The sequence below is a fragment of the Orcinus orca genome, chromosome 8 (genome assembly GCF_937001465.1).
Source record: "Orcinus orca chromosome 8, mOrcOrc1.1, whole genome shotgun sequence".
NCBI lineage: Eukaryota > Metazoa > Chordata > Mammalia > Artiodactyla > Delphinidae > Orcinus > Orcinus orca.
In genome coordinates, this window is record NC_064566.1 from 8,968,927 (window position 1) to 8,991,071 (window position 22,145).

The following is a 22,145-nucleotide window of genomic DNA, read 5'->3' on the forward strand; positions in this document are numbered from 1 at the left end:
TGAGACCAGAAACCATAAAATTCCTAGAAGAAAACACAGGCAGAACACTCTTTGACATATATCATAGCAATATTTTTTGCATCCATCTCCTAAAGCAAAGGAAACAAAACCAAAAATAAACACATGGGACCAAATCAAGGTTTTGCACAGCAAAGGAAACCATCGACAAAACAAAAAGATAGCTTACCAAAATAGAAGATATTTGCAAATGATATGACTGATGGGTTAATTTACAAAATGTATAAACAGCTCATACAACTGAACATCAAAAAATCCGATCAAAAAATGAGTAGAGGGACTTCCCTGGAGGTCCAGTAGTTAAGACTCTGTGCTCCCAATTCAGGAGGCACAGGTTTGATCCCTGGTCAGGGAACCGGGATCCTGTAAGCCGAACAGCACGGCCAAAAAAAAAAAAAAAAAAGGCAGAAGACCTGAATAGACATTTTTCCAATGAAGACGTACAGATGGCCAACAGGCACATGAAAAGATGCTCAACATTGTTAATCATTAGAGACATGCAAGTCAAAACCACAATAAGATAGCATCTCACACCTGTCATACTGGCTATCATCAAAAAGACCACAAATAACAAATGGTGGTAAGGATATGGAGAAAAGGGAACCCTTGTGCACTGTTGGTGGGAATGTAAATTGGTGCAGCCACTGTGGGAAACAGTATGGAGTTTCCTCAAAAAAGTAAAAATATTAGAACGACCATATGGTCCAGCAGTTCCACTCCACTCCTGGGTATATATCCAAAGAAAATGGAAAACACTAATTTGAAAAGGTACATTCACCCCAGTGTTCACAGCACCACTATTTAGAATAGCCAAGATATGGAAACATCCTAGGTGTCCATCAACAGGTGAATGGATAAGGAAGATGTAGTATATGTATACAATGGAATACTGCTCAGCCATAAAAAGAATGAACTCTTGCCATTTGCAGCAACTCTTGCAACAATGAATAGGCTTGGAGTGTATTATGCTTAGTGAAATAAGGCAAAGACAAATAGTGTATAATATCACTTATATGTGGAATCTAAAAAATAAGACAAACTACTGAATATGACAAAAAAGAGACAGACTCAGATATAAAGAACAAACTAGTGGTTACCAGTGGGGAGAGTGAAGGGGGAGGGGCAACATGCGGGTGGGGGATTAAGAGGTACAGACTACTGTGTATAAAACAAGCTACCAGGATACATTGTAGAGTTCAGACAGTATAGCCAATAGTTTATAACTAATTGGAGTATAACTTTTAAAAATTGTGAATCACTATGTTGTACATCTAAAACATATAATATTGTAAATCAACAATACGTCAATTAAAAAATGGAAAGAAAAAAATGAATGAATGTAACAAAACAAACAAATTGACAGATATAGAGAACAAACTAGTGGTTACTGATGGGGAGAGGGAAGGGAGAGGGGCAAGATAGGAGGAGGGGTTTAAGAGATAAAAACTGTATATAAAATAAGCTACAAGAATGTAAATATTCTACAGCACAGGGAATATAGCCAACATTTTATAATAACTTTAAATGGAGTATAATCTGTAAAAATTTGAGGGTTTCCCTGATGGCGCAGTGGTTGAGCGTCCGCCTGCCGATGCAGGGGACACAGGTTCGTGCCCCGGTCTGGGAAGATCCCACATGCCGCGGAGTGGCTGGGCCTGTGAGCCATGGCCGCTGAGCCTGTGCGTCTGGAGCCTGTGCTCCGCAACGTGAGAGGCCACAACAGTGAGAGGCCCACGTACCGCAAAAAAAAACACAAAAAAAACAAAAAATTTTGAGTCACCGTGTTCTATACCTGAAATTACTATAGTATCTTAAATCAGCTATACCTAATTTAAAAATATATTTTCTCCTGGGAAAAAAAAAAAATGAAGGTTCCTGGCAGTCTACTGCACTCACATATGTGGAATCAGAATCTCCAAGTATGAGGCCAGGAACCTGTTTTTTTTACCTTGCCCAATTCTTCAAACTACTTCCATGTTCTCAGTTCGGTAAGAAGAAAGGCCATTAGTGGAGAGAATCAAGGAGAGGAGGTGTGGGAGTTCTGAGGAATCCGCAGGTTCACACATTCCCGCCCAATTGCTCTGATGCCTTCAGGCAATGTCCAGGCCTGGATGTTCTTTATTCCCCACAGCACCTAGCAAGCAGAGTGCTTGTACTCCTGGTTGTTGATCAAGTGAAACTGCGTGAACACCTGCATTTGTATAAAGCAGGTTTCCCAACACCAGTGCATTAAGCAGCCTCACATATTTAATTGGGCAATTTAACGGCACTGTGAAGACAGCAGTCTTGATCCTAGAACCAGGAGAACTGACTGATTCTTACCTGGTTCAACTGAGACCTAGGGAATTCAGTTGAATTGCTGAGTTAGGCCATAACACTGGAGCTCTTCAGCCTACAATGTTTTTGTTTTTTGTTTTTTGGTTGCATTGGGTCTTTGTTGCTGTGTACGCTCTAGTTTCTGCGAGCGGGGGCTACTCGGGGGCTACTCTTCGTTGCGGTGCGTGGGCTTCTTATTGTGGTGGCTTCTCTTGTTGTGGAGCTGTAGGTGCGTGGCATGTAGTAGCTGTAGTAGCTGTGGCATGTGAGCTCAGTGGTTGTGGCTTGTGGGGTCTAGAGCGCAGGCTCAGTAGTTGTGGCGCATGGGCTTAGTTGCTCCGCGGCGTGTGGGATCTTCCCGGACCAGGGCTCGAGCCCGTGTCCCCAGTATTGGCAGGCGGGTTCTTAACCACTGCACCACCAGGGAAGCCCTACAGTGTATTTTGAATATTAGAATATTATAGATTCAGAGAAACAGATTTGTATCAATAAAAGCTTTGTGTTCTTTCCCCAATGCATATGTGTGTTTTTTTAAGAATTTATTATTATTATTATTAATTTTTTTGGCTGCATTGGGTCTTCGTTGCTGCGTGCGGGCTTTCTCTAGTTGCGGCAAGCGGTGGCTACTCTTTCGTTGTGGTGTGCAGGCTTCTCATCGCGGTGGCTTTTCTTGCTGCGGAACATGGGCTCTAGGTGCACAGGCTCCAGTAGTTGTGGCTTACGGGCTCAGTAGTTGTGGCTCGCAGGCTCTAGAGCACAGGCTCAGCAGTTGTGGCGTATGGGCTTAGTTGCTCCACAGCATATGGGATCTTCCCGGACCAGGGCTCGAACCCGTGCCCCCTGCATTGGCAGGTGTATTCTTAACCACTGCGCCACCAGGGAAGCCCCTGCATATGTGTTTTAAATAGTTAGGGAATTCCCTGGCGGTCCAGTGGTTAGGACTCTGCACTTCCACTGCAGGGGGCATGGGTTCCGTCCCTGGACAGGGAACTAAAATCCCGCATGCCAACAAAACTGAAAGCCTTTTATTTAAAAAAAAAAAAAAGTTAGAGTTATAGTATGTATACAACTTTACATTCTAGTCTTCCTTGAAAAAGTGTCATAAGTATTTTTCGGTGTTAGTACTCGTTTGTTCATTGGTTTAGCAAACATTTGTCGCTGCTCCTGTGAGCTAGTCCTCCTGGATCTGGGGATAGGGAGAGAACGCAAGAGGCCGCAGACTGGTGCTGGGTGAGGAGAATGAGGTTTGTTCTGGGACAGCTGAGAGGCATGAGATGCATGGTCTTAATGCTCAGAAGAGAGGGCTAAGCTAGAAATAAGGACTTGGGAGTCAGCAGCTTCTGGGTGAAACCATGGAGGTAGATGAGACTACCGAGGGACAATGGGTAAAGTGAGAATAAGGACAGGACAGCACCCCATGGATTCCAGGCATATGTGGTGAAGGGAAGAATCTGTCCAAGAGACTGAGGAGGAAGTTTTAGGGAGATGAGAGAAAAAAGCAGAGATGTGAAGCTGAGGTGGAAAGAATTTTAGGGAGAAAGGGGTCGTTATGTCTTGGTGCCCCTGAGAAAGGAAGTGTGAATCCTCAAGCATTACTTGGATCAGGGGGCTTGGATTAATTGGATCAGTGCCAGCAATTTCAGTTGAGTGGCTCAGAAGCAATCTGGCAGTAGATTGAAACATAAAAGGGAAATAACAAAGGAGAGAAAACTTGTGTGCAATGATATGAAAAAGAAACTGAAAATTTGAAAGGATGATGTTTTTAAAATAGACCCAGATATTCTTGTGTTTGCTTCCTGCAAATGCCAGCGGATCTGGATTTGAGCACCCTCGTGAGAAACCACTGATTTAGTCCAAAGTTCTCAGTATGTAGTTTCCTGGGCCCCATCCTAGAATCTCTGAATGTGAGACCTAAGAATTTGCTTTTTTTTCTTCTGCCCACTCCTTGTGGCATGTGGGATCTTAGTTCCCCAACCAGGGGTCAAACCCTGGCTCACAGCAGTGAAAATGCTGAGTCTTAACCACGGGACCGCCAGGGAATTCCCTGGCGGTCCCGTGGTTAGGACTTCACGCTTTCACTGCTGTGGGCTCAGGTTCGATCCCTGGTCGGGGAATTAAGATCCCACAAGTCACTTGGCTTGGCAGAAAAAAAAAAAAGAAAAAGAATCTGCGTTTTTGTTTTTGTTTTTGATTTGCGGTACGCAGGCCTCTCACCGTTGTGGCCTCTCCCGTTGCGGAGCACAGGCTCCGGACGCGCAGGCTCAGCGGCCATGGCTCACGGGCCCAGCCGCTCCGCGGCATGTGGGATCTTCCCGGATCGGGGCACGAACCCGTGTCCCCTGCATCGGCAGGCGGACTCTCAACCACTGCGCCACCAGGGAAGCCTGAACCTGCGTTTTTGAGACGCTCAACAGGTGATTCTTATGTTTTTCTAAGGTAGAAAAACTGCTGATGTAGTTTTAGTCATTTTCCTTTTCCCTCCAACTTGTAAATTAAAATTTTTCAAACTATAGAAAAGTTGGGAGGATAGCATAAGGAACACCTATATTCCTTTCACCTGGATTCACCAACTGTTGACATTTTATCACATTTGCTTCCTCTCACCTTTTTTTTTTCTGAATCATTTAAAAGTAGGTGCAAACATCATGACATTTTATCCCCAGATACTTCAGCAAGCATCTGCCAAACATAGGTCTTCTCCTGAGCAGCCACAGGACCGTTATCGAGCCTAAGAACATGAACGATTCTCCAGCACAGGCCAGCACTCAGTCCATACTCAAATTTCCCCAACTGGTCTAAAAAAAAAAGTTTTTCGCTTTTTTCCTTCAATTTAAGATTCAGGCAACATTCATACATTTCATTTGATGGTTGTGTCTCTTTAGTCTGCCTTTTGTTTTTTTTGTGTGTGTGATACTTACTTTTTTTTTGAAGAGGCCAGCGTCTCTTGTACGAGGTCCTCCATGTTTATTTGTCCCCTGTTTTCCCTATGATTAAATTTAAGTTCCATGTATTTGGGAAGCCCGAGGTTATATCTTTTATTGGTGATACCAAGTTTGGCCACTTGTTCAAGGGGGTGACCATCAGACTGAGTCATCTGTGGAGTGATGCTTTGGGTCCCTGTGAATTTCCAGTTCCTTAGCCCCCTGATGGTCCTTGCCTGATTCGTTTGTGAGAGTGTGTGTTGCAAAATGGTAATTTTCTAATTTGCTCATTCCTTCTACATTTATTAGCTGACATTCTTCCTTAAAGAAGTTTTATGTCTTAAAATTACTATAGAATAATAGTAATTTCTTTCCTTGTATTAGATTTCATTCACAGACTCCCATTTAAAATCTTTTAGATGCCAGATTGCATTCATTGTTCTTCCACTTTTGTTAAGCAAAGCCATTATAATTGCCGATATGAATGAGCTTAATTGGGTATGAGATGACAAACGCATCCACACTGAGAAATGTAGTTATAGCCAAAAGCTAGGAAACCTGATAACTTTAGCCTCCCTGACATAAACAGGGAGCCGTGTACAATCCAGGCTCCTGTATTTGGACAGAGATTAGCTCGCCGTCCTCATGACCACCTTACCAGGACCTTGGACTTGCAGCCACTGGCCCAGCCTTTCCTCTCACTTCCTATTTGATTACCAGGCTCCACCAACTTTTCTGACCTCACAGCTCCCACAGGTGCCTGCTCCCAGCGAATCCCTTTGCAAAGACCAGGGTTTATATTTGGTTTTTAGGACTCTGCATATTCAGATTAGCTGGGATATGTTTGATTTTCCTCAGCAGTGTCTCAAGAGATTGCCATTCTTCTGAGAACTTCTCTATATCCTGAGAGACATGTTCTCCTAATATAGGGCTTTTCTTATCCCTTGACTTTCTGTCCACATCATCAAGTTTTTCTTCCTTTCTCACTCAGAACCAGGGTTTCCTTACCATAATGGTCTGTGAACTTTCCCCCTTTTTACAAATGCAATACTGTTTATTAGACAAAAATCAATAAATACCAATGAGCAAAAAAATATAACATTTTGGATCCTCTTAGTATGGATTGGGCACTTTATATAACTCATTTAAGATTGACAACAAACTTACGGTTTGTGTTATCCTCATTTTTCCTTCCTTTGCAGTTGAGGAAAATGAGACTTGAGGTTAAATGACTGGCTTGGGGTCATAAGCTAATAAGTTGCAGAGTTGATTTTCAAACCACAGCCAAGACTTGTTTATATTACCCTTCCAGAGCTTTTTCTATATATCAATACAAATATATAAACATGCAGAAAATACACTTCAACAGCATTCTTTTTAATCCAGTGTCATTCTCTTTCCCCTCCTCCCGGCCCTATCCCCAGGATCGACGAGAACGTGCTGGGAGCCCAGCTGGATGTTGAGGCCGCCCACTCAGAGATCCTCAAGTACTTCCAGTCGGTCACCTCCAACCGGTGGCTTATGGTCAAAATCTTCCTCATCCTCATTGTGTTCTTCATCATCTTTGTGGTCTTCCTTGCCTGAACCCTCTCCACTCTGAGGCACTCCATGGGGGTTTGGAACCCTCCTGGGAGGGCAGGTGGCCAGAGCTGCCACTGAGCCTGTGCAGGATGCTTGGGAGAAAGGCCCTGCTTCCTTCGAACTGCTAAGAATGGCCACTGCCCCCAATCCCTCACTCCTTTCCTCTGGCCACCCTGTCCTCCCCTACCCACCCTCCAGCCCATGAAACACACACGGTTCTGGATTTGGACTCTGCTGTGAAGTGGCTGGAAGGGAGCAGAGGCCAACTGGGGGCTCATCACGCAGGTTGTCTCCACTAGGAGATTTTTATAAACCCTCCCCAGCCTGTCGCAAAAGAAACTTTGGCAGCAAGGGGAGGTGATGTCCTTCCTCACCTTCCTGAGAGTGAGGAAAGGAAGTGAAACTGGCCCAGGGACCAACTTTCCCATCTGGATTAGAATTTGACCTCTTCTTCCTCTCTTCACCATGTGAGGCAGGGGGCCCTGTGCCCCTCGGCTGCCTGCATAACCCCAACTTTGGCTGCAGGTGACTCTCAATCTGCCAAATGTGCTGCAGCCTGTTTTCTCCCAATTACAACAAGACTGTCAGCCTCACTAGCCATGTCGTCATTTTTGGGTGGGAGCGTCAAAAGGCCTAGGCAGCAAGTGGAGTGAGCCCACTGCCCAATATTATAACTGAAAGGGTTGGGCTGATGGCCCCAAGGGGCCAGGCTTTGGGCTCCATGCACACAGCTGCCTCCAGCAGGGGATAACCAAGTGCAGCAGCACTTAATTAGCATGGAAACTTCCCTTCAAAGCGGGGAGCAGGATCTCAGAGTGGGTCTCTGATGGGTGGCAACTTCAGGACCATCTCCAGAAGTATTTGGACCTGTTTTCATCTGCATCCTCCAACCAGCTGGCCCCACGTTTTCCTTGGGCTGGATGAAGCAGGAGTTCTGCCTGCTGCCAGGAGTGAAAGGTGAAGAGAAGTGTTTGTTCGCAGCTCCAGCTGAGGCTCGTGGTCCCCTCGAAGCCCCTCACCAAATCCAAGCTAGTCACACAGAATGAAGTAGAGACCTGCCTGGAACACCTACCCTCCAGGGAGGTCAATATGCTTGTCAGTCCCGAGCAGGACCCACGACCACATCGTGCCGAGGTCACCGGAGTTCCCCCATTTCACACACCCAAAGGAAGCTCAAGCTATAGCGAGGACCATCACCATCACACTGGGCTGGCCATAGCACTTTGGGGGGGGGGTTGTCTAGGAGAGCCCAGGTCTTTCCTAGGCCTGGTGTTTTAATATTTCCTCTCCCCTTGGCCTGTGTTCAGAGGGTGGGCTTGCTTGCATCTTCACTGCCCAGTTGACCCACGATGTGGGTTTAGCACAGCACATCGGTGGTGGGTGGGGCGGTCTGTGAGGACGACCAAAGCCTGACAAATGCAGTTTTTCTCATTTGACTCTGCAACTCTTCTTGGGGGAACGCAGAGATAGGAAGCTTATTTCATAAATATTTGTTGAGTTTCCGCTACGTGCTAGGTATGGTACTGAGCCAGGTGCTGGAGAAAAAAGCCATGAATTAGTCAAGTCCCTGCTCTCTTGGAGCTTACCTTCTAGTTTTCTATTTTTATAGGCGAGGAAAGCACGGCATAGATAACGCAGATGGCAAAGGGCTGGGCTGAGCTGAGACTTAAGCCCTGGCTGGATCCCCGTAGGGGTCTATGAGCGGTCACTCCCACTCCAAGGCCCTTGGTCTCCCATTCCTCGGCAGCACTTCTTGTGGCTCCTCTTCCCTGTTCCTCTTGGAATCCTGGGCTATAGCGTCCAGCTCTCTGCTTGAGCCCCTACCTTTGTGGTGCTGGTCTAGCGGCGGACGGATGCGAGTAGGGGGCGGGGCGAACTCGCGGTAACTCTGGGCTGCGCGAGCTCGGGTCTTGGGCGGGGCGTGCACCGCCAAGTCCCGCCCCCGGCGCGTCTGCTCGTCGGGTGCGTACGCACATGTCCCAGCGGCCCCGCCTGTTATTGTAGGACGTCGGCTGTCTGTGACGAGCTCGACCCCATAAAAGCGGTGGCACCCAGCGCAGGAGCACTTCGCCTTGGAGCGCCTAGGCGTTCGGACGTTGGGCTGGGTTGCGGCCCGCGACAGAGCCCTCCCTTTCTCGGTGTGCCATGGCGGACGAGGGGAAGTCGTACAACGGTCAGTGCCGGCCCTTGGGTTGGGGAGCGGGACGATCTGGGCTCAGCTGGGCAGCGCCGGCCTAGGCCGCAGCGCCGGGGCGTGAGGCCGCGAGGGGCCCGGCGTCCGCGGGGAGCGGCGGTGCTCGGCGCCGGCCCGGGGCGAGGCAGCCCGGGGGTTTGGCTGAACTTGAGGGTGGGTGCCCGACTTGTTAATTCCGGAATCTTGGCGTTGCGAGCACCTGCGGCTCGAAGCCGGTGGCTCGGCAGCGTGGTGATGAGATTCCTTTGAACTTTGTGGATGGTTGATACCTGTCAGTTCAATTTGGCTGCCAGACTCTTTAATGTGAGTCGGTGCCCTGCTCTTGGGCCGCCGGTGCCCTATTTTCTACCGCGCGTCCAGTCGGTCTTGCCCCCTTCCCCTCCCCCCCACCCGCCGCGGCTTTGGCTTAATATTTTAGACCTACACACTAACTCGATGTTCTAGTCCGAACACTACATTGGGTTTTAGTCCAGAGTAGTGGTTAAGAGCACACGACAGCCGAGGTTTCAATCCTGAGTTGGCTATGCCAATCTTGAGTGAGTTAAACACTCAGGCCTGATTTTCCACCCCTTTAATAAGGATAGAAACAGTACCTACCCCCTGAGTTTGTCTCCGTGTGTGCGTTAAAACGAGATGGTTCGTGTCAAGTGCCTGGAGCATAGTGCCTGGCATTGGAGAAAGCCCTCAATGAACGTTAGCTGCGCTTTCTATTCATTTATTATTTTTTCCCTAGGGTCATTTCTTGAGGTTCATTGTTTGCAGAGTATTACGCATTAGACAGACCTTTTTGGGGAATCATGCGTCTTTTTTAAGAAGCCATTCCTACCCACCAGGGTTCAGAGGATCATATTCCTGGAGAACATTTGAGGACCCTTGGTGAAACACCCTAGCTGCCACTAGAACCTGAATTTAGGAGTTGTCTCCTGAGTTAAGAGGCATTTCTGACCAAGGAAACAAAGCTCACTCCCTAAACTTCAGAGTGGCAGTTTGAGAATAAGGCTTTCAAAAGAAGCTCTTAAATTGGTCATATTTGTAACCGATGTTTGTACTGTATAGGCAAAAGAGGTATTGTTTACTGAAAGCTAATGTAATCATTGTGATTGGTTTTCTGAGATGTGAGAGAGGTCACCTTGGGATTAAGTAGATTTGGGTGGGCTGACAGCTGATTTCAGGTGACTTTCAGGGAGTCTGAGTTGTGTCCAGTTACACTTGGGTCACTCACACTTCCACATTCACTTCAGAGTGGCAGTTTAAGAACAAGAATTTTATTTATTTAGTTTTTTTTAGTAAGGTTGATTTACAGTATTATGTTAGTTTCAGGTGTATGACATAGTGATTCAGTATTTGATAAATTCGATTCCATTAAAAGTTATTACAAAGTAATGGCTGTCACTGCCCATGCTGTACAATGTATCCTTGTTGCTTATCCATTGTATATTTAGTAGTTTGTATCTCTTAATCCCATAACCTTATCTTGCCCCTCCCCACTTCCGTCTCCCCAGTGGTAACCACTAGTTTGTTACCTATATCTGTGAGACTGTTTCTGTTTTGCTGAGTATATTTATTGTTAGATCCCACATGTAGGTGCTGTCATACAACATCTGCCTCTCTCGTCTGACTTATTTCACTGAGCATAATACCCTCCAAGTCCATCCATGGGGTTGCAAATGGCAAAATTTCATTCTTTTTTATGACTGAGTCTGTTATGTATATATGTACCCCATCTTCTTTATCCGTTAGTCTCTTGATGGACACTTGGGTTGCTTCCATATCTTGGCCACTGTAAATAGTGCTGCTACGAACTTTGGGATGCATGTATCTTTATTTTTCCCCCCTGAACACAAGTGAAGGTCATATGGTATATAACACAGGGAACTCTACTCAGTGCTCTGTGGTTACCTAAATGGGAAGGAAATCCAAAAAAGAGGGGATATATGTATACATATAGCTGATTCACTTTGCTGTACAGTAGAAACTAACACAGCATTGTAAAGCAATTAAACTCCAATAAAAATTTAAAGATTTAAAAAAAAAGCAAGTGAAGCTTATATGTTTTCTTCCCTTTTTCTTAGTTTTGATGTTTTCCTTTTTTTTTAATTTTTATTTTACATTAGCGTATAGTTGATTTACAATGTTGTGTTAGTTTCAGGCGTACAGCAAAGTGATTTAGTTATACATATATCTGTTTTTCAGATTCTTTTCCCATATAGGTTATTTCAGAGTTTTGAGTAGAGTTTCCTGTGCTCTATGGTAGGTCCTTGTTGATTATCTGTTTTATATATAGTAGTGTGTATATGTTAATCCCAACCTCTTAATTTATGCATGTATCTTTTTGAGTTAGTATTTTTTGTTTTTTCCAGATATATAACCAGGAGTGGAATTGCTGGATCATATGGTAGCTCTATTTTTAGTTTTTTGAAGAGAGAACAAGACCTAAAAGAAGCCCTTAAATTGGTCATATTTGTAACTGATGTCTGTGCTATATAGGCAAAAGAAGTATTGTTTACTGAGAGCTGATGTAATTATTGTGATTGTGATGTAACTATTGTGACTGATCAAATTTTCAGTGAGGGTAGACTTAGGGAATGAACTTATGGTTACTAGGGGGGAAGGGTGGGGGGGCAGGGATAGTTAGGGAGTTTGGAATTGACGTGTACACACTGCTCTATTTAAAATGGATAACCAACAAGGACATACTGTATAGCACAGGGAACTCTGCTCAGTATTCTCTAACAACCGAATTGGGAAAAAAATTTGAAAAGGAATAGATAACATTTATATGTATAACTGAATTACTTTGTTGTACACCTGAAACTAACACAACGTTGTTAATCAGCTATACTCCAATATAAAATTAAAAGTTAAAAAAAATTTTGAGTGGGATTAAGTAGATTTGGGAGGCTGAGAAAAGCAGACTTCAGGTGACTTTCAGGGGCTCTGAGTTGTATCCAGTTAAACTTGGGACACTCTCACTTCCACATTCTGCTTCTTCTTTCTATAGTTCCAGTTTCTGCTTCATTTTTCTAAAGACTTTACACAGTTTTCCAATCATTTTCCCCTGTTGCTGCCATCCCACGGAGAGGGTTCTTTCCCTGGACAGGCAAAAGAGTTTGCACGGAGGTGGTCTCTGTAGTGAGTGTGTATCTCATCTGATAGTGCCGGGTGCCGGATGCTGTGGTTGCCAGGCAAGGTAGCTGAACCAGTGATGTATTTTCTCATTTAAAATTCTGTTCCCAACCCCAGAGCACGATGATCGTGTTGGTTTCCCTCAAAGAAGAAAGAAAGGCCGGGGCCCCTTCCGGTGGAAGTATGGTGAGGGGAACCGGAGGTCTGGAAGAGGAGGTTTCGTTGTTCGGTCTTCCCGCCTTGAGGAAGAGAACAGAGATGTGGCAATGAGCGATGCCCAGGATGTTTCCCGAGTACGATAGTAAGTAACCAGTTGATCTGGTTTGAATTTATCGACCCCCTCATTTATGTAGCCCTCTTGCTGTCCATGTCATTTCTCTTCCCGCCTGGAAGAGAGAGAAATGCCAGGACCTGCTTAATGGTTGAGCAGTCTTAGTTGTGGTCCTGGTAACAGTGCAGGAAAGTCTTTGAGAAGACATTCCTGACCTTTCTGAGTGTTTTATTCTCTCCCTCCCCACAGCAACCCCTATGCTGCACGACCCAACCGTAGGGGTGATAATTGGCACGAGCGGTCTCGAATTCATGTTACTGTGCCTCTGCGGAGAGATAGAGCTCCTCCAGAGAGGGGAGGGGCTGGCACCAGCCAGGATGGGACCTCAAAGAACTGGTTTAAGATTACAGTGAGTACCTTGGAAAGTACATGGTGCAGGGGAGCTATAGGGGGCTGGGCTCAGAGGTAAGGTGTTTACTTTTCACATTAAAAAATCAGTGTTCTCAGCTGTTAACTCCACAATCAGGTAACCATTCTTTCTCCTAAGAGTCAATATCTTAGAACACCTAAGAGCAGGTTCAGAAAAGGAGAAGGGGACAGGTAGGACGGGGAGGCCATCTAAAGGGAAATGCGGTAACTGCGGTTGGGAGGTGGAATAACGCCTCCACATGTCTCCATCTGACTCAAGCTGAGTGTGGAGCTGGGGGTCCCTTGAGTTCTCTCAGGGGCAGGCAGGTTATAAATGATGTCTTGGAACTTTTAGAATCAAACAGTTTGAATCTTTTGAGGAATAATAAGTATAAATGGACAGAAAGGAGGTTAAGGAGTTCGTGTTTGGCTTGAGTAGAAACCCTTTTTTTTGGCCACACCGTGCAGCTTGTGGGATCTTCTTAGTTCCCCCACCAGGGATTGAACCCGGACCACCAGGGAGTTCCCAGAAAACCTTTTTTTTAAAAAAATATTTATTTGGCTGCACCGGGTCTTAGATGTGGCATGCGGGATCTAGTTCCCTGACCAGGGATTGAACCTGGGCCCCCAGCATTGGGAGCGAGGAGTCTTAACCACTGGACCGCCAGGGAAGTCCCCCCAGAAACCCTTTAATTGACTGTTTCTTCAGAGCTTGGCAGATGATACGAAAGGAGGGCTAGAGTGGGTCTGCTGTTCAGTATTAGTTATGTGTTGTTCCCTTCTCTTCTCTTTCTCTCATCTAGATTCCTTATGGCAGGAAATATGACAAGTCATGGCTCCTGAGCATGATTCAGAGCAAGTGCAGCATCCCTTTCACTCCCATTGAGGTAAGAGAAGGCCCAGGTGTGTGGCTGGGGACCAAGGAGCAGGTGGAGGTGCCATCTGCATGGGGGTGCTCTGGGCTCCCAAGTCCAATGCTGTTGTTTTCTCTTCTTGCAGTTTCACTATGAAAACACACGGGCCCTGTTTTTTGTTGAGGATGCCAGTACTGCCTCTGCATTGAAGGCTGTCAACTATAAGATTTTGGATCGGGAGAACCACAGGGTATGTGTGAAGGGCCTGGCTTGGTTGGGGGTGGGGATTGGTGCTCAGGGCATGGACTGGGTCTTGGTCCTGGGGCTTAGGCCTCCCTGGAGTTCACCGTGCCCATGCGTGTCTCCCCTGCAGATATCTATCATCATCAACTCCTCTCTTCCACCCCACACTGTGCAGAACGAACTGAAGCCAGAGCAAGCAGAGCAGCTAAAGGTGAGGCAGCCGCAAGGGATGGGTGCTTCCACCCGAGTCCTGCCAGTTCTCACCCTCCACCCATGCCCACACGCGACTCCAGTGACCGCTGAATCCTTTGTATTCCTCTGTAGCTGGTCATGAGCAAACGATACGATGGCTCCCAGCAAGCACTTGACCTCAAGGGCCTCCGTTCAGACCCAGGTACGGTTGATAGCAGTAATTCTCAGATGGGTGGCGGCAGAGGGGGATCTGTCAGGCAGGGAACATTTGAGGCTGGTTTGGTGGGAACGCTGGCCTGGGTGAGCCCTCTCAGACTTCCCTTTCCTTCCTGAAGATTTGGTGGCCCAGAACATTGATGTTGTCCTGAATCGTAGAAGCTGTATGGCAGCCACCCTGCGAATCATTGAAGAGAACATCCCTGAGGTGAGGCCTTTGTCCCACTAGGTGGGAGGAAGCAGGGTGGGATAGATAGATAGATAGGATGGGGTTGGGAGGCAGGTTTGTTTCAGATTCCCTTGCTGCTGGTGCTTCCTCTAAATTCTTCTCTCCCCACAGCTGTTGTCCTTAAACTTGAGCAATAACAAGCTGTACAGGCTGGATGACTTGTCCAGCATTGTGCAGAAAGCACCCAATCTAAAGATCCTTGATCTTTCTGGAAATGAGGTGAGATTGAGAGCCTGTTTGTGTTTTGGATGGGGTGGGCAGAGGGTGGAGAGAGCTTGCCTGGTGGCAGCAAGAGGCGAGGGAGGGCATTTAAGGGATGAGGTGGGGCTTGGGGGTGGGAGGAATCTAGCTGGCTCCCTTTACCAGCATGTCTTTCCCGCCTTTTCTCCCCATCCTTTGCAGCTAAAGTCTGAGCGGGAGTTGGACAAGATAAAAGGGCTGAAGCTAGAAGAGCTGTGGCTTGACAGAAACACCCTGTGTGATACCTTTCGAGACCAGTCCACCTACATCAGGTCAGTTTTAACCTCTGTCTCCCCTCCTGGGAACCTTCACCCCCTAGGAGGCTGAGCTGATGCACCCTGACCAGTGCCCGTCTGCAGATATGCAGCCCTGAGCTGGAACCACCTGTCCTTGGGGAGGATCATGTGCTCCTCCCTTTTGTCCATCCGTGACACCCAGCTTTGCCTCAGGCCTCCTTTCCTTTCTTCTCACCTGTCTGCCTGTTTGCTGGTTCTGTGGCTTTTCTCCTTCCTTCCTGAACACAGGGTTTTCTACACTCCCCCTACCCTGTTGTTCCATGAAGAGCAGCTCCCTTTTTTACCGTGGCTAGGGGGCATATCTTGTATATCATGCCCCATACATGGAGTTGCTTTGAGCCAAGAGCCTGGTATCCCTGGGCAGAGAAAGCCCTCCCTCCCTGGGACTTCCTGCTGATGGAAGTTCTTCCTTCCTCTGTCCTGCAACGGCCCCTCTTGCCCTTTTGCCAAGAGGCGCTCTCTTCTCACAATCTCCTTGCCCAAGGCTGGTGCCTGGGCTTTCCTGCCCACACTGAGGTTGAGGCCTCCTGGTGGCTGGTGCCGTGCAATCGGTCTCTCTTGCCCAGTGCTGTAAGCTGGGCCCTCCCTGGAGGAGAAACCTGGGTTCCCGAAGACATGTGACCAGAGCCGGGGCCCCGCCAGTTGGCGAGGGAATCCCAGGGCAGGTGCTGGGCGTGGAGGCCACGGGGGCATAGGCTACCAAGGTGACAGAGAACTGACCTTCTCTGGGGGCGCTGCACCTCGCTCACTCGCACACCTCACATCTCCCTGCTTGGCCCCGGAGGATGGCTGGTTAGCCAGAGACGGGTAAGATTCCTCAGGGAAGGAACAACCTAAGACAGGCACAGTCGCAGAGGGGCCATCAGGAGAGAACTTGGGGGCCAACAGAGGTGGGGCACAGACCCTCACCCCCCCAACTTTGCAGGGGCCTGAACCCTCACCCCTTCTGAGGGAGGTCTCCTGTCCCCATGGCTGCTTCGCTTCCCACGCCCAGCTCAGATGGGAACCCAGGTAGCAGACAGAGACCTGGCCAATAGCAGCTGCTCTCCCGCCGCAGCAGGGCTTTGTTTCCCATTTCCTCCGTGGACCACAGGGAAGAGGGAGCTGAAAGAAAGGGCTGTGTCAGGTGGCTTCTTCCTTTGTTCTCCCTCTTCTTTCTAAATGACTCTTTGCCGTGTAGTGCTTTCGCTTTTCCTTTGCTTTCTCTTTCCTCTTTCTCCTCGCCAGTATCGGCCCCGTCTCCTTGGCTCCTTCCTCTCCTGCCTTTTCTCTCTCTTCTCCGTTTCGTCCCCTCGCTGCTTCCTTGGCCTCATCTCCTCCTGAGCCCTGCCTTGCTCATCTCCCTGCCCCAACATCCTGTGCCATTTCTGCGGTGTGTTCTGGTCTTGGCCGTGGTGGCCAGACCTGGCAGAAGTGATGGATACCTGTTGAGGCAGTGGAGCCCCTGGGCTCCCACCCCATTCCCTCCTCCCGGGGGCTGCACAGGTGAGTAGGTGGAAGGTAAGGGGGGCAGGGAGGGAAAGGAGGTCCTGGCTTAAAGCCTGGGCCGGGAGTGCTGCTTCTGTGGCGTGCTCAGAGTCACTCAGAGAAGAGAGGGTCGTCCTCCGAGGCAGTCATTTCTGGGTGCCCAGGAGAGGTGGGGAGTTGGGACCATTTTTCCTGGAGCTCAGAGGCTGGGAAAGAGTGAGGACAAGAGGGTGGGATGGGCTGTCCCTCGGGCATTGGTATATTCACCCCTAGAGCAGCCCAGGAGGCACGGTGGCTCTGAAACATCACTCATTTCTGTCCCATTCTTGACAGCGCCGTTCGAGAGCGATTTCCCAAATTATTACGCCTGGTAAGTACCTAACTTTTTTCTTTCTCTTCTAAGGAGCATAGCATCTCGCACCCTCAAAGTCTTGCCTAACGTGTTTGTATGATCGCTGATTTGGGGACATGGAGCCCTTTGAGAATCTGACAAAGTCTCTAATCCTTTTTTTTTTTTTTTTTTTCCCTGGTTGTGGGGTGGGGGGAATCAAGCCATTTTATTGAGGACCTTTGAGGGAGGGTTGAAGGGCCGGTAGAACAATGAGATCTGACATCCTTCTCCCAGCTGGGATCTCCCCAGCTTCACAGTCGCTGAAAATATAATCATTCTTCCCAGAAAAACACCTGTAGACAAAAGTTGCATCTATCAGGATTCATGGACCCTTGCCATGTCTCTTTTACACTTGACCTGTGACCCCTCACTCTTAGTTCTCCCATCTGAGTGCTCATCCAGCCTTTTCTGTCTGGTTTATATCGTCGGCTGTCACTTTCTTTCTGCAGGACGGCCATGAGTTACCCCCACCGATTGCCTTTGACATTGAAGCCCCCACAGTGTTACCTCCCTGCAAGGTGAGTGGAGGGGGCCGCAGTTGGGGGCACAAGAGTTAGCGCTCACGTTGGGAGGAGAGTCCTGGTTACGTGGTCCTAATATCTGTTTGATTCCAGGGAAGCTACTTTGGAACAGAGACCCTGAAGAATCTGGTCCTGCACTTCTTGCAGCAGTGAGTATCTCAGGTCATCTCAGGCTGGGGGGCGGTGGGCTAGCCCCAGCACAGCTCGCTCTCGGGAGCTGTCGGTCACTGTGCGGCCCCAGATTGTGGAGCTCAGGCTTTCCCTTTTGTTTTCCTCGTAGGTACTATGCGATATATGACTCCGGAGACCGGCAGCAGCTCCTGGATGCCTACCACGATGGGGCCTGCTGCTCTCTGAGTATTCCTTTCACCCCCCAGAACCCTGCCCGGTGAGTGTCACATCCCAGAACCTGCCTAGAACCAGAGTTTCTCAGCAAATACAGGCCAGCACGTGCGCATGCATACCGTTCTGACCACTGCCTCCTTTTTCTCCTGTTCCCCCCAGAAGCAACTTAGCTGAGTACTTCAAGGATAGTAGGAATGTGAAGAAGCTTAAAGACCCTAGTAAGTGTGTGATGTGAGCAGAACAGGTTGGGAGAAGGGGATGGGAAGGGGCTGAGTGTGGGCTGAGTGTGGCAGCTGCTCACCTTGGCTTCCCCTCCTCCCACAGCCCTGCGGTTCCGGCTGCTAAAGCACACACGTCTCAATGTTGTGGCCTTCCTCAATGAGTTGCCCAAAACTCAGCATGACGTCAGTTCCTTCGTGGTAGACATAAGCGCCCAGACAGTGAGCACCTATGTCTTCCTTGGCAGAAGGGTGGAATTGGGGAAGGGGCGGTTAAGAGGCAGGGAGGACTCGGGCTCTGGCTGGGAGCCTACGTGGTACCTGATGCTGCTGCTTCTCTTTCAGAGCACGTTGCTGTGTTTTTCTGTCAATGGGGTCTTCAAAGAAGGTGAGGGTCTTTGGAGTGCCGAGTTTGCAGAGTGGTCCCTTTCCCAGCTAGTCGTTCTCAGCACTCTTAGCTTCCCAGCTACCTTCTCTTCTCTCTTCTTCCTTGACCTCCTTCTCTCATTCTTCCCCCCAAGCCTACCCTCTCCACCTGTCTTTTCCTGTCTGGGATATGGGAAAAGCCTGCGGTTTAGAAGGACACAGACTTTGGAGTCAGGCAGGTCTGAGCTTCCATCCCAACTTTGGTCCTCTGTGTCTGTGGGCAATTTACATTACCTCTGAGCCTGAGTCTTTATTTGTGAAAGGAAGGGGGTTAGTAATAGCCATCTCACAGTGTTGTGGTGAGTAAGTGAAGTGATGTACAAGATGCTTGACACCGGGCCTGGCACACACACACTCCACTAGTGGGATAACAGTGTTGTTGTTATTACTGTCCTCCCTGACCTCTGATACTCCTCCTCACTGTGCTCCCCTGTGCACACATAATCATCCCTGTCTGGCCCACTTAGGGTTCTTTGTATCAAATGAGACCATGATTTTTGAGAAGCTGTTTGAAAACATAAAACATGAGTGACTCTGACAGGTTGTCACCATTGTTACCATTGCAGTGGATGGAAAATCTCGGGACTCTTTGCGAGCCTTTACCCGGACATTCGTCGCTGTTCCTGCCAGCAATTCAGGGTGAGTGTTGGACTTACCGTATGGGGTCCCAGTCCCAATCCATGGCCACCACTGTGAAGATTGGGGAGGGTGGAGTCGGTCCTCTGGGTATCTTCAGACATTCAGAAAGGCAGGGGGTGGTCAGAGGAGGGTCACATAGTGGTGACGAGCTTGGCTCTGGAGTCCAGCTGTCTGGGGTTTTCATCCTGGCTCCACCACTTCTAGCTTAGGGCAAGTTTCCTCATTTGAAAAGGGCAAGTTTCCTCATTTGGTTTAACAATATTCACTTCCTAAGTCTGTTGTGAAGATAAATGAGGGTTGGGGGAGAATGTATAATTCTAGTGTGTTTGGTAGATAATCCCATACATGGAGTCCATGGGAAAGGGAGGAAATGAAAAAGGGACCTCGTGGGTATTGAAAGGATCTGAGTGTCAAGTGAGAATAGGAATGATGTTGGGAGGATGAGGTTATCTGTCTGTCTGTCCAGCTGTCTCAGGTGCTTTTTGTCCCCAAGGTTGTGCATCGTAAATGATGAGCTGTTTGTGCGGAATGCCAGTCCTGATGAGATCCAAAGAGCCTTTGCCATGCCTGCACCCACACCTTCTTCCAGCCCAGTGCCCACCCTCTCCCCAGAGCAGCAGGAAATGGTGCAGGCATTCTCTACCCAGTCTGGCATGAACCTTGAGTGGTCCCAGAAGTGAGTACTGGACATGTGTAGGAATAAGGGTGAACTGGGGTAGGGCTGCTGGTGAATAATGACTGCCCCTAAAATTTTTAAAGCCAGAACTTTTTTTATTACTTAAAGAAAAAAGACGGTCCATAAAAAAATTTTCTCTATGCATACATTAGCATAACATTTAAAGTCAAAATGAAGTCCCTCTTTTATACTGTTCTGCAACATACTTTACTTATCCCATGAACATCTTTCCCTATTAGTATAAAACTCACCTTAGTCTCATTTCTGTTAGCTATTTAATAGAAATAGATAGCTATTTAATATTTCTTTGTAATCGAAAGACCATTGATAGATGGATTTTTACCAACTTTTCATTTGTATAAAGAGTGCAAGAATGTATGTAATTGTTGGTGTTTCCATAGAACGGATGTTGAAGTGGCATTTAGAGATCAGGGTGACTGCGTCTTGGTTCTAATGGAGGTGCCTGTTCTTGCCCTACTCCAGGTGCCTTCAGGACAACAACTGGGACTACACCAGATCTGCCCAGGCCTTTACTCATCTCAAGGTAAGATTTGGGAATAGGTGGCTAAAAGAGATTTCCAGGCCTTCAAGAGGGTCACGTAGGCTTGGGACGCGGGCATGGGCCACCTGGCTCTACTGACCTTTTATTTTTTCTCTAAGGCCAAGGGCGAGATCCCAGAAGTGGCATTCATAAAGTAATCCATAGTCATGCCCCAGAAGATCCCTGTAAATAGCCCTCGTCTGTCCTGATGTCTCCTCTTCGGCCCCTGTGACTGTGACTGCTGGATCCCTCTCCTTACCTGCCTTCTTGAAGACTTCGGGAAGATTGAGCCTCCCTGGTGCCAGGAAGCCAAAGCTTACTTTGTAGAACTGACACTAAACTACCCGAAGGACTTAGGTGCTTTGTGTACTTATCCCAGGATCCTCCCTACTTTTTAAGATAAAGAGTGATACTGTATTTTGTGTCCAGTGTGCTGGGTTATTTTAGCCTTGCCCTTCGCAAGCGCGGGCGGGGCCGACAGATGGACTCCGAGGGGCGGGGGCGGGGCTAGCGGCAGGAAGTCCCGCCCCGGAAGCGGCGCCGCTCAGGGGAATGGCGGCTCTCGGGCGGCGGTGCCGTGTGCGGCTGTTCTTAACACTGCAGTCCCTTGCCGCGCGCAGGGCTCTGCACGACGGGGCCCCGCCACGGGACGTGCTGCTCTTCGAGCACGAAGGGGGTCGCTTCTTCGCCGTCCTCGGGCTGTTCTGCGCTGGCCAGGGCGTCTTCTGGGCTTCCCTAGCCATTGCCGCCTTGGCCCGCCCGCCGGCCTCCACTCGGCCTCCAGACGCCGAGTCCCCAGGCCGCGGCCGCCTGGACCTGCGCTCCGCGCTCTGGCGCTACGGCCTTGCCGTCGGCTGCGGCGCCATCGGTAAGGTGTGGTTTGCCTTCCCGGCATGGGTCGAGGAGGGCGGGCACAATCCTCTCCGCTTGGGCAAGAAGAGTAAGGGGCTCCCGACCCTCCAGGATGGACAGGCCACCCTCATAGGTGTGTGGTACACTGGAGTCGGACGTCCCCGAGCGCCAAGCCCTCGTACAGGTTCAGGCTGAAGACTGCCTCTCACTCTGTGACCTTGAGCGAGTTAGTGCTTACGCTCTAGACCCTGTTTTAAAATGGGTGAGAGTATCTATTAAGGCTTTTGGGAGGAATGACTAATACATGATGGGGGTATAGGAGGAGCTTAGTAAATGTTACTATCATCACAATTTTTTTTTTTTTTATTATTTGGGGGCACACGGTAAGGGTTGCTTCTTAGCTCTCCAGGGAGAACCCCAATCTTTGCTCTTCCTGCAGGTACTCTGGTACTTGGTGCTGGTCTTCTCTTTTCCTTCCGCTCTGTGCGCTCAGTGATGCTACAGGCTGGAGGGAAGCAAGTGACCCTCACCACTCATGCCCCCTTTGGCTGGGGTGCCCATTTTACAGTTCCCTTGAACCAAGTATCCTGCATGGCCCACCGGGGTGAAGTCCCTGCCATGTTGCCTCTTAAGGTCAAAGGCCGACGATTCTACTTCCTCTTGGACAAAGCTGGACACTTCCCCAACACGAAACTCTTTGACAACACTGTGGGTGCCTACCGTAGCTTGTGACGAAACCACCTCAGGTCACTCACCCCTCCCAGAGGGGAATCAAAACTGAACCTTAGGGAATGGGGTGACAACCAGGGTCACACAAGAGGCCCAAAATTCATTAACAGCAAATAAAGGAGCAGTCATCCCAAGGGCAGCTACCTGTCAGTACCTCAGTTTTGATCCATGCCTGTTTGGCCTTCACTCCTTACTCCCATCCACCCTACCTACAGTGCTTTACACCAAGAACTCA

The 22,145-nt window shown here is 48.5% G+C and overlaps 3 protein-coding genes across 9 annotated transcripts in view; all 3 read left to right on the forward strand.

Annotated features, from left to right (window-relative positions):
- The window catches only part of STX5 (syntaxin 5), a 28,528-nt gene extending 21,099 nt beyond the window's left edge, over positions 1-7,429 (forward strand). For all 3 annotated transcript variants that reach the window (XM_004264235.4, XM_033414993.2, XM_049713542.1), the window contains exon 11: positions 6,680-7,429. In XM_004264235.4, the coding sequence (XP_004264283.1) occupies positions 6,680-6,839 (160 nt within the window). In that variant the 3' untranslated portion in view covers positions 6,840-7,429. The remainder of the gene's footprint in view (positions 1-6,679) is intronic.
- Positions 7,430-7,570: 141 nt separating this feature from the next.
- Positions 7,571-20,746, forward strand: NXF1 (nuclear RNA export factor 1). Of its 5 annotated transcripts, XM_033414882.2 has the most exons (22): positions 7,571-7,793; positions 8,841-9,009; positions 12,274-12,457; positions 12,677-12,836; positions 13,639-13,722; positions 13,835-13,939; positions 14,063-14,143; positions 14,257-14,326; positions 14,460-14,548; positions 14,681-14,788; positions 14,972-15,081; positions 16,906-16,942; positions 17,413-17,481; positions 17,578-17,633; positions 17,765-17,872; positions 17,989-18,047; positions 18,154-18,269; positions 18,393-18,435; positions 19,040-19,112; positions 19,606-19,788; positions 20,190-20,332; positions 20,449-20,746. In XM_033414882.2, the coding sequence occupies exons 2-22, from the start codon at positions 8,982-8,984 to the stop codon at positions 20,520-20,522; spliced, it is 1,980 nt and encodes a 659-aa protein (XP_033270773.1). In that variant the 5' UTR covers positions 7,571-7,793; positions 8,841-8,981; the 3' UTR covers positions 20,523-20,746. The 5 variants fall into 5 exon arrangements, with proteins under 5 accessions (XP_033270773.1, XP_033270765.1, XP_033270778.1 ...); XM_033414874.2 differs by lacking the exon at positions 8,841-9,009; XM_033414887.2 differs by lacking the exon at positions 8,841-9,009 and having other exon boundaries at positions 20,272-20,332.
- A 109-nt stretch (positions 20,747-20,855) lies between these two features.
- TMEM223 (transmembrane protein 223) lies at positions 20,856-22,063 on the forward strand. Its single transcript, XM_004264232.3, has 2 exons — positions 20,856-21,197; positions 21,621-22,063. The coding sequence occupies exons 1-2, from the start codon at positions 20,882-20,884 to the stop codon at positions 21,911-21,913; spliced, it is 609 nt and encodes a 202-aa protein (XP_004264280.1). The 5' UTR covers positions 20,856-20,881; the 3' UTR covers positions 21,914-22,063.
- The last annotated feature ends 82 nt before the right edge of the window (positions 22,064-22,145 follow it).

What these genes read in the sequence shown, in the direction of transcription:
- NXF1 (XM_033414874.2), top strand. Translation starts at nt 7,757, where the DNA reads ATGAAGCAGGAGTTCTGCCTGCTGCCAGGAGTGAAAG. An exon ending in TTGAAGAGAACATCCCTGAG is followed by an intron (nt 14,549 to 14,680) that starts GTGAGGCCTTTG and finishes CTCTCCCCACAG; the next exon opens with CTGTTGTCCTTAAACTTGAG. An exon ending in AGGCCTTTACTCATCTCAAG is followed by an intron (nt 20,333 to 20,448) that starts GTAAGATTTGGG and finishes TTTTTCTCTAAG; the next exon opens with GCCAAGGGCGAGATCCCAGA.
- TMEM223 (XM_004264232.3), top strand. Translation starts at nt 20,882, where the DNA reads ATGGCGGCTCTCGGGCGGCGGTGCCGTGTGCGGCTGTTCTTAACACTG. An exon ending in CGTCGGCTGCGGCGCCATCG is followed by an intron (nt 21,198 to 21,620) that starts GTAAGGTGTGGT and finishes CTCTTCCTGCAG; the next exon opens with GTACTCTGGTACTTGGTGCT.